Source organism: Centruroides sculpturatus, unplaced genomic scaffold (assembly GCF_000671375.1).
Source record: "Centruroides sculpturatus isolate CEXI.00-Female unplaced genomic scaffold, Cexi_2.0 scaffold837, whole genome shotgun sequence".
NCBI lineage: Eukaryota > Metazoa > Arthropoda > Arachnida > Scorpiones > Buthidae > Centruroides > Centruroides sculpturatus.
Window position 1 is genome coordinate 42,060 of NW_019385028.1, and position 11,521 is coordinate 53,580.

The 11,521-nt window shown below is 27.9% G+C and overlaps 1 protein-coding gene across 1 annotated transcript in view; it reads right to left on the minus strand.

Annotated features, from left to right (window-relative positions):
• Positions 1-11,521, minus strand: part of LOC111633640 (calcium-binding mitochondrial carrier protein SCaMC-3-like) — an 88,615-nt gene that overhangs the window by 14,618 nt on the left and 62,476 nt on the right. The window contains exons 6-8 of the mRNA XM_023378245.1: positions 10,092-10,238; positions 8,299-8,409; positions 205-351 (exon numbers count right to left, since the gene is read on the minus strand). Of these exons, the coding sequence (XP_023234013.1) occupies positions 205-351; positions 8,299-8,409; positions 10,092-10,238 (405 nt within the window). The remainder of the gene's footprint in view (positions 1-204; positions 352-8,298; positions 8,410-10,091; positions 10,239-11,521) is intronic.

Consider the following 11,521-nt stretch of genomic DNA (forward strand, 5'->3'; position numbering starts at 1 on the left):
TAAACATTAAATGTGTTTAAAACATTTTACTAAACATTTTTCTGTTAATAGCAAATTGTTGCATAAGTGTCTAGGCAATCATCTAGAACTACTTGAAGGAGCATAAATTTACGTGGAATTTTGTTTTACACAGTATTTACTAATGCACAACCCCTGCATAAAACAAGACCATATTAGGTATTTCATAATTTAATTAATACTTACTTGTTCATAAGCCATAAACTTAATAGCACTTTCAGGGGCAATTTTCACTACATTGATACCATTTCCTCTCCATAAAGATTTAATTCCTCCCTCATTTAACATATGCCTCAAACATGTTGATATAGATGAAAATTCGCTTCCCCTTACCTAAACAGAATAATTTTCCTTATGAATGTTATATTAAAATGATTTTATTTTAAAAGTAATTTTTGTATTTACTTATAATAATATTTTTTTGTTAAATTTTTTTAATATTAAAATTTAAAATAACACACACATTTTTATATATTACATGATATGTTAGTAGTAACAAGTGAGAACCAATTTGGTCCATAAGAGGATCTACCTTAGACAAAATAATCTGCTTGTTCCTTTATCTCACATCCTACAGTTTGTATCTTACCATAAAAACCTCACCTGTTAGATTCATGTTTTCATTTTCATTTTAAAAGAAGCTGCCTCAATTATAAATGCTCATTGTCTCTGTCTCTTTAATGACTCCCAAATTTTAGCAGTATATAATAGAAATTTAGATTAATTTACAAATGATTTAAAAACAAATATTTTTTTGGGCTGCAATTTGAAAAAATTGTAAACCAATAAATTCCCTCTGTCGTCCATCTGTCTGTGTTTCCTTAACCCGTCGGCACGCGCGTGCTCCGTCAAATTTAAATTACGCGCGCTCGGTCAAATAGGCACCAATTTAAAAAATTAATTAATAAAAATTTAGCGTCGAAAAACGGGTACTTTTACTTTAATCCAGTTCTAAGATATGTTTGTAGTCGAGTTTAGTCAAAAAATTTTAATTTTGTTATAATTTTTTGATGATTTTAATTTTTTAATATTAGAAGGTAATTATCATAAATTACAAAGTGTCGTGTTTCATCTTCGCTCCCGTTCAAATATATAGTCCTAGATACGCGCCGATGTTTGTTTTTACTTCTACTGATGTTTTCGCTTTTATTTCACCCTCGGCCGTTTTGGTTATAGACGATGGGGAGACGGGCGTCACGTGATCGCTTACCTCACTTTTTACCACAGAAATTATTTTACCTCGAAAGTTTTATTTTTTTTCTCGATTTTAATTATTATTAACTAACTTTTTTTGATAGATTATAATATATATGTGTTTTCTGAAGTTGCAGATATTTTTTAAATTAAGTTTTACGCATTTATGTTTTTTTATTCGCATTTTATATATAAAATATAAAAAAATTCAAAAATTAATTAATTGTTATCAGAAATGCTAAACTATAAGTACGATGTGTTTTACAGTACTATTGCGAATAGATATAGTCAATTATTTTGTAAACATACTTATTATTTTAATTTTTATAAATTATTTAATTTGATTCAACGCGACGCGCTCAAAATCGATTATTTACCGTCGCGCGTTATTTAAGATGGCGGCGGGACCCGATTTAATTACTTCTTCATTTAAGATGTTAATTAGAGAGTGCTATTTTAATTAAATTTTAGACATAATGTATGTTTATTATAATTAATAAATTCATATAAAAATAATATATATTTCTGACTGTAGTTTAAAGCTTACATGCGCAATGTAACGGCAAAATATATAAACCAAATTAACGCAATTTTTTTATTTTTACTGATATACAGTAAATGCTTAAATACTCGATTTCTCTACTATCTAACAGTATAAAATACTTGTTAAAATATAGAATTTATATTTAAATAATAAAAATTCTATTTTTTTATTTAAATTTATTTAAATAAAAAATTTATATTTTTTAAAATTTGATTTATAAATGCAAAAACTAAACTTATAAAATATCAACTCACTATAAATAACTTCAACTTTCCTTTATTGACATCAGATTTGTTAAATTTCACGGAATTGTGCTATTTTTCAACTCTATTATTTATTCTCTGGAAAATAATAGACTCTAATAAGTCTTACTAGAGTCTATTATATAAACTTACTAGTCTTCCACTGTGAAAAACAACAAACTGCTAAACGCTCTATTACTTTGTTTTCAAAAACTTCCTTCTCTGTCAGCCGAGGGTCAAATGGTTAACAAATTGGTTACTTCCACTCAGGGAAATGTGATGGTGTCATAAAACTTTATAAAATGATTAAAAAATACCAATGAAAGAAATTAAATTATTTTCGGTCAAATTTCAGTTTTTTAGAAGTTATTCGCTTTATAATAACGCGATTATAAGCGAAGAAGCGCGCGCCGTAGCTGCAGCTATTTTTAGTAACAGCGACTGGCGGGAAATTTGAAAATTGAAATCCGAGATCATGCGCGCCATAGTGCCGATTCGGCACCAATAATTAAATAAAAATAATGAGACGCTTTAAGCAAAAACTGAATTGCGTATCGTAAAATTGAAGAAAAATTAGACAGGTAATAATTTTTTCAGATTTTTCACACAATTAGGATTTTTACACGAACTAATTAAAAATCGATTGGTGCCTAATCGGCACTAGGCGCGTGCCGACGGGTTAATCTCAAGAACGGAATTAGATAGATGAAATCTGAGACCAGATATGGAAACCTTAGCAGCAGAGGCCCCAATTAACCATATACGAACTATTGATGCAAACTGAAAGTCACATTATTTCAATTCAAAACATTTCCCCTAAAAGCAGTAAATAAATGACCAGCATGACTCTATCGTTAAAGAAAAAGTATGATGTACAGGATCAAGCTACTACTAATTTGAAGTGGAGAGCATATATTTCAAATTAAATTAATTAAAAATTGTAGCCCAGCATTGTGATGTTGTCACAATAAATAATTGCTTGTAATTGTTTTATTTTATCTCCATATAAAATCTTTTGTTTATTATTAATTCAATTATTCTGTATATAAGAAAATTATATTCATTGCTGTTTTCTTTTTTTATAGAAAATATTTAATTAATTATCAATAAAAATATATTTGTTATAATAGAACAATTATATTCAAACTGTTCAAATTTTCTAATTTTTTTCCTATTGTAAGTCAATGTTTCTAAAACTATTGAAATATTAAACTCCTCTTTTAAAATTGATAAAGAAAGAAAGAAAATTATTTTCCCGAAGTTCAATTTTAATCATACACAATTTAGTTTAAATGAATCACATTGCACAACCAAATTGCATTTGGCTACAAAGTTTCAGTCAAGGTAATTTTTTAATGTTAAAAAATCTATTTTAAACATTAAAAAGTATATATATATATAATTTTTACACATCATCTTTAGATTTCTTCCTTTGTTGAACATTAATATAGGTGTTATACAAACTAACACATTAAGTTGCCACAATAGAAAAGCATAAAATATCACACTGGGCCATGCTCTTTTTTTTATGGACAAAAAAAGACAAAAACTTTGGCCATTTAATATAATTTTGTCCTTGTTGTTAAAAAACATTTTTTTCTCAATTTGTAGGATTGTTGCAGAATTGCAACATGTTGCCTGAATGATTTTTTCTGATTACATTATGCCATCATTTATGCTCATCAAATTATAAATTAAACACATAAATGCACAAATTCTAGACTGCATAAATGGATCAATACAAATCCAAGAAAATTAGAATCATCATCAAAATAAACAACCAAAGCGTACTCAGCAGAAAATAATAACTTAATCAACACCTGATCACTCGCTGAGAGATTTATTCTTAAAACAAACATTTTCAATCCAATCAATGGATCATCATCAGGTTAATTCTGATTAACCTGATGATGATCCATTGATTGGATTTAAATTTTTGAAATTTCCAAATGAATCAAAAACCAATCCAATCAATGGATTGGTTTTTGATTCATTTGGAAATTTGTGAATTTCAAACCTAGACTTTTTTATTATTGGAATTACACTGAGACACACAACAATTATATGAGGTTGTCTATAATCAATAGAAACATCAAAGTGGTTTTGTCTATTTTTAAAATAACAAGTTTCAGCAATTGCTGCAAATTGTTACTGATATTGTTTTCAGATAGAGTAAACTGTAGAGCTTAGCTGAATTGTTTAATTTTTCAGTTTTCATTATCATTTAAGCAATGTGTTGTTCAAAGCCAGAACATAACAATAATTAATTTCACACCTTCCTTATGTCTTCCAGCAATACTTTATTAAAAATATGTTTTTGGCCTAGTTTGTGGGCTTGCTTCAGATTCTACACATTCAAATCAAAGGATATACTGAGTGTTCCAAAACTGCAATGTTTCTGACCTTTAACCCAACTTTCTTTAAAAAGGTGAATATATTTTTTGAATCAAATAATCTAATGCAGGGGTCGGCAATCTTTTTTGTTACTAAGGGTGCATAGTTTGATTTTTGAAAAAAATCATAATGTTGTAATAAATAAACAAAATAATTGTTTTGAAATAGGTATCAGATCCAGATCCCAATTAGGATTGAAAGCATTTGTCAAAGTATATTAAAAACTTTATTTGCTGGTAATTATAAAGGTTTGTTGGTGTTATTGTTAAATATGTATAGTTATACAAAATAAAGATTATACATGCATGTAATAACTAAAAATTAAATGTATGTACAGTACATAAAATAACACAAAATAAAAATTAAATTAAATTACAAGTATATATATTTGTGCTTGTGTGATTATGGTTCTGGAGAGCACATCTGAAATGCACCACAGGCGCTGCATTGCTGATCTCTGATCTAATGCATCAAATTAAAAATAAACAAATACAAAAATAAAATTATATTCACATATGTAATTATTTTTATTTATTTATTTGTTTATGTTATTTTTAATTCAATGCATTTAATTATTTGATTTAAAGAAAATCTTTTAAAAAAAATCCAGAACTTTTATATTACTAAACAAAATAAATAAAATGTGTATGTTGCCATCTGTTATGAGATTTTGTTATAAAAATTATAATTTTTTTAATTACTATACAATGGCAAAAAGCTTAATTTTGAGGGTAGTGCGAGATTCTGGAGACCCCCCTTTTGTTCCTGTCGGAATGTTTAGATTAACAAACAATAATGACAGATTGTGTGTGTGGGGGTCACAATACTTAAATAAGGACACAAGAGAAATAAAGCTTTGTCCAAGTCGTCACCATATTGTGATGACTCATATGATGGCCAATGGATCACCTTGTGACAGAGAATCACCTGATGAAATTCTCACTAGGCACTGCAAGGCAGCTTCTCATAGTAGGGTTTTATAAAAGTACTAGCTGTTACCCATGACTTACCCACATGGATTTTGCAAGCAAACCCCATTTATATTCAGTATTTCAACAACCATAGTAATTGTTATATAACACCTACTGCTGAGAATGATGAAAATTGCTGAGAATCAAATGAACTGTTTTCAATTTGATCAATTTTCTGGAACGTCTACAATTGTTCTATAATCAAACCAATATGCAATAACAAATTTGAATTTAAAACGGTTCGAACATTTGGTTAAAAAATCAAAATATACAAAAATATTTATAACAATGTCTAAAATGTTATCAATTTAATACACCTAAGTACTCAATGAAGACTAAATGTACTTAAAAACAAAAAAAAAATCACATCTAAAATAGTACAGTAGAAGCCATCCTTCAAGTTAAACCTTAATGCTCTCCCTCTCCCCCGCAGGGGGAATTTCGAAAAATCCCTTCTTAGTGTGCGTTTTCATGATGTACACTAACTGTGTACCAAATTTCACCTCCAGGTTCAGCAGTTTTCTCTAGGCAATGATGAATCAATCAGTCAGTCAGGACAAGTAATTTTATATATTTTGATAAATGTTAATAATAAATAAAATCTTCATTAAGTCCTATCCCCTCTCAAGGTATGACACATGAAACCCCTTTATTTCCTCACTCTCTTGATCTTTAACCACCAAAATTTAATAGCATCAATGCCCTCATATACAAGCAATTATGCAAAATTTCATTTCTTAATGTTTACTTCATCCTGAGATATGCAAAATAGATGCCAACACACACACGGAATTTTTTGCCGTTTTTTTACTTTTCAGGATTCAGGAAATCTCAAAACATGGAGATTTGCAAAAAACTTGGAGGGTCAAATTTGACACGGTTCCAATACTTGTTATGTATATATAACAGCCAGGAAAGTAAAAGTCATTTTAAGGATCAGAACATTCCAGTTTTGCAATACTCAATATACAATTTGTTTCAAATGTATAGAACCTGAAGAAAGCCCGTAAACTAAGCCAAAAAGGTTTGTTTTTAATCAAGTATGCTGGAAGACATAAGGAAGGTGTAAAATTAAATTAATTAATATTCATTATCATTTGTTTGTTTTCATGCAATACAGAGCATAAACCTTATAAAGTATACATTTCACTATATTTTCCTTACATTCCTTATCACGTATACATTCCTTATCACATATGCTATATGTGATAAGGTTTAATTGATGTATCTCTTTCATTTTTACTCCATTTTTGTAATTCCATGCAAGAATAATGGAATAATGACATGTGTTAATATAAGAGAGCTATAAAATCAGTTAGAATTCAGAAAAGTTAAAGTTGCCATAAAAATAAATAAATATTGAAAAATCAGTTTCAGTAAAAAGTTTTGAGTCAAAATTGACTTAAAATATTAAAAACAGCAAGTTGTGTAAAAAAATGATGATTACACGTCAGATGCCAGTGTGAACCTTGCACAACTATCTCTGAGTAAACAAATTTCTTTACCATATTTCATCATATTCTAATCAGATATGTTTAATCGTTTCATTACAATTATCTTATAAACTCTGAATATATTTTCTTCATTTTTCATAAAATAAAAATATTTATTTCAATGTAAGAAGTTTATTTTTTTTAACAAATTAGAAAGTTTAACTGATTTTTAAAAGATTTAAATATCAAATTCAATACTAATCACAGCTGTTTTTAATAAAAACTTGTGTTTAGTATTGGAGGGAAAAACCAAGTATACATTTTGAAGTGTGTTTTAGATATACAGTATTCCGAATTGTGCCTTTTCCAGTAATCATATTTAATCATTATTGGAATTATTTGCTGACAAGATCATCAATTAGGGCAAGCATATTGCTTAAAATAAATATAAAATAACATTTATTATTTATAATATTATTATTAAAAATATTTACATAATATAAAACTTCTTTATTCAATATTATCCTGAGTTTTGATTTTTGTTTGTATAATTGCCCTAGAAATAAACTTCATCTGGTTATTATCAAACAAACTATCAATCTAATATTTAAAACATGATACTTGTAAATGATTGCATATGAGGAGGTAATCTATAAGTATTTTGTTTTATCACTAAATACAAACAGAGTAGTAACTTATCATTATTTACAGAGAATGCAATTACGTATTCTAGAAAAAAGATTTAACATGTACATTAAAGGATTATAAAGTTGATATTTAAACTTACTATATTTCCTCCAACTCTGAGAATTAAAACTAGATTCTATGAAATATGGCATTTTAAGGTCAAATGATTTACTATTCAAATTTATATTAATAATAAAATATAAAAATGTAACATTTATACTATAAACTTTTAAATTTATTTTTAAGTAGTTATTTTTTATATTTATACTCCTACATTAGTAGTTAATGATAACTGTAAAAAATACATTTTTTCATTATGTGCAATTTAAATACAGTAGAGCATCGTTTATCCAAAAGCTGGTTATCCGAAACGTCCATTATCCAAAAACATTCCAGTAGTCAAATTTAAATTTTTGCTAGTGCTGTGGCGCTGCAATCTTCAGCTATTTCTCGGGCTACTCAAATATTTTACGTTTTTGATACTAAATTAACATCTGAAGTATANAGATTTTCTATTATAACATTTTATAAATAATCCCTAAATACAACTTAGTTATCAATAGTAAAATTTCAGACAATTTCTTGATTAATTAAAATGACTATTATTTTATAGAATCTCTCCTGAAATTTACCAAACAATATGCAAGTGCATTTTTTAGGAAAGTCTATAGAATTTACATACCAAATGTAATTAATTACATAATAAAATATTCCATATGTTTAATGAGGATAATATATATAATAAATAAGAAAAAAAGGATTGAAATAATGTACAAATCAAAGCAATACAAAAATTAATATAAAATAATTCTTACTTCCATGGGATAAATCACAGTTTGGGAAATGCCACCAGCTATGGAACCTGCCATGAACCTCTCATAAATACTCAATTCACGCGCTCTATTTCCTTTGATTATTCGTTTTGTCTATCAAAATTTTAAAATAAGTATATAAATAAATTTGTTAAAAACATTTGCAGTGATAAATACAGAAGAATCTTGTTTTATGCAGAGTTGATATATGCCTATAATGAAAAAGTATTGGAATGGTTCAATAAAATGCTTTGAAAAAGATTTGAATTTATTTGTAAAAATTTATTTCGTCTCCTTCAAAGTAACCCTCCCACTGCAATGAACTTATGCTGTTTTTTAAGTATGTTTTGAAGATTAGAAAAGTCATTTTCATGAAACCCCTTCAGGACTTGCAGCAAATTTTGTTTTATGGCATCAAGCAATCCATAACAGTGACCATGAAGTGGAAATTTTAGCTGAGGAAACAGAAAAGTCACATGATGAATTTATCATGTGAATACAGAGCTTGTGTAATTGTATTTGTTGAATTCTTGGCCAAAATTGACAAACAATAAGAATATTGTGAGGAATTCATGATGCACAACACCACGATAGTCAAAGAAAACACGATCTTGATTTTTTACTTGGTCTTGCTTCAACTTTTAAGTGCCATTCATTTTATTGTTGTGTTCTTTTAATGTAAAAGCATAGATCCATGTTTCATCATTGTAATGTGGTTTAAGAATAATTTGCCTTGAGAAAGCATTTTCTTGGCCATGTTTTTGGAAAAAATTCGATATTTTCAGGACAACTTGAGAAATGATGTGCCACAAGCCCAAATGACCTTTTAAAATTGCTTGACAAAATCCAAATGATACCGGATCATGTTAAATAATGTCCCTAATTGTTAAACAATGATCATCAAGCACCAAATCTCTGACTTGAACAATGTGTTGTTCATCAGTTTAAGTGGATGATCTACCAGAGCATGGTTCATCTTCAAAATATTCTCTGCCTTTCTTGAACATCTTGTACCACTTGAAAACTCTTGTTTTTGATAGATCATCACCACCAAAGGCTTTTTTCAACATTTTCAATATTTTTGTAGCAGTAATTCTATTGCTAGAACAAAATTTAATGCATGTTCTTCGCTGAATTACACTCAACATTTTGAAAAATTGCCAATGCAAAAATTATTTATATACAAAACAAATGTTTATTTTCAAATGAAAACAGATAATGACACACAGATTGATGCAAGATGATGATAAAAGTTGTACCAGACAATGAAAAAACAAAAAAAATGACGACAGCACACTCTTGCAAGTGCAATTTATATGAATCATTCTTGATACTTTTGGATCAAAGTAGTACACATATTCATGTTTATATAGATGACAAATGGTTAGGTTACTCCACTTTTAATGCCACTAAATCTGACTCATGGAGTCAGCAAATCACGCTCATCAACCTCTAACATTCAAATTACAGAAAACTATTAAATGCTATTAAATGCCTACTTTTGAGTATTTTGATTTGTATATTTTTCTTAAGTAGTCTAATTGATACAATATAATAAAATTACACACTGTATATTCAGAAACATTTTAGTCTAAACATTAAATGTGTTTAAAACATTTTACTAAACATTTTTCTGTTAATAGCAAATTGTTGCATAAGTGTCTAGGCAATCATCTAGAACTACTTGAAGGAGCATAAATTTACGTGGAATTTTGTTTTACACAGTATTTACTAATGCACAACCCCTGCATAAAACAAGACCATATTAGGTATTTCATAATTTAATTAATACTTACTTGTTCATAAGCCATAAACTTAATAGCACTTTCAGGGGCAATTTTCACTACATTGATACCATTTCCTCTCCATAAAGATTTAATTCCTCCCTCATTTAACATATGCCTCAAACATGTTGATATAGATGAAAATTCGCTTCCCCTTACCTAAACAGAATAATTTTCCTTATGAATGTTATATTAAAATGATTTTATTTTAAAAGTAATTTTTGTATTTACTTATAATAATATTTTTTTGTTAAATTTTTTTAATATTAAAATTTAAAATAACACACACATTTTTATATATTACATGATATGTTAGTAGTAACAAGTGAGAACCAATTTGGTCCATAAGAGGATCTACCTTAGACAAAATAATCTGCTTGTTCCTTTATCTCACATCCTACAGTTTGTATCTTACCATAAAAACCTCACCTGTTAGATTCATGTTTTCATTTTCATTTTAAAAGAAGCTGCCTCAATTATAAATGCTCATTGTCTCTGTCTCTTTAATGACTCCCAAATTTTAGCAGTATATAATAGAAATTTAGATTAATTTACAAATGATTTAAAAACAAATATTTTTTTGGGCTGCAATTTGAAAAAATTGTAAACCAATAAATTCCCTCTGTCGTCCATCTGTCTGTGTTTCCTTAACCCGTCGGCACGCGCGTGCTCCGTCAAATTTAAATTACGCGCGCTCGGTCAAATAGGCACCAATTTAAAAAATTAATTAATAAAAATTTAGCGTCGAAAAACGGGTACTTTTACTTTAATCCAGTTCTAAGATATGTTTGTAGTCGAGTTTAGTCAAAAAATTTTAATTTTGTTATAATTTTTTGATGATTTTAATTTTTTAATATTAGAAGGTAATTATCATAAATTACAAAGTGTCGTGTTTCATCTTCGCTCCCGTTCAAATATATAGTCCTAGATACGCGCCGATGTTTGTTTTTACTTCTACTGATGTTTTCGCTTTTATTTCACCCTCGGCCGTTTTGGTTATAGACGATGGGGAGACGGGCGTCACGTGATCGCTTACCTCACTTTTTACCACAGAAATTATTTTACCTCGAAAGTTTTATTTTTTTTCTCGATTTTAATTATTATTAACTAACTTTTTTTGATAGATTATAATATATATGTGTTTTCTGAAGTTGCAGATATTTTTTAAATTAAGTTTTACGCATTTATGTTTTTTTATTCGCATTTTATATATAAAATATAAAAAAATTCAAAAATTAATTAATTGTTATCAGAAATGCTAAACTATAAGTACGATGTGTTTTACAGTACTATTGCGAATAGATATAGTCAATTATTTTGTAAACATACTTATTATTTTAATTTTTATAAATTATTTAATTTGATTCAACGCGACGCGCTCAAAATCGATTATTTACCGTCGCGCGTTATTTAAGATGGCGGCGGGACCCGATTTAATTACT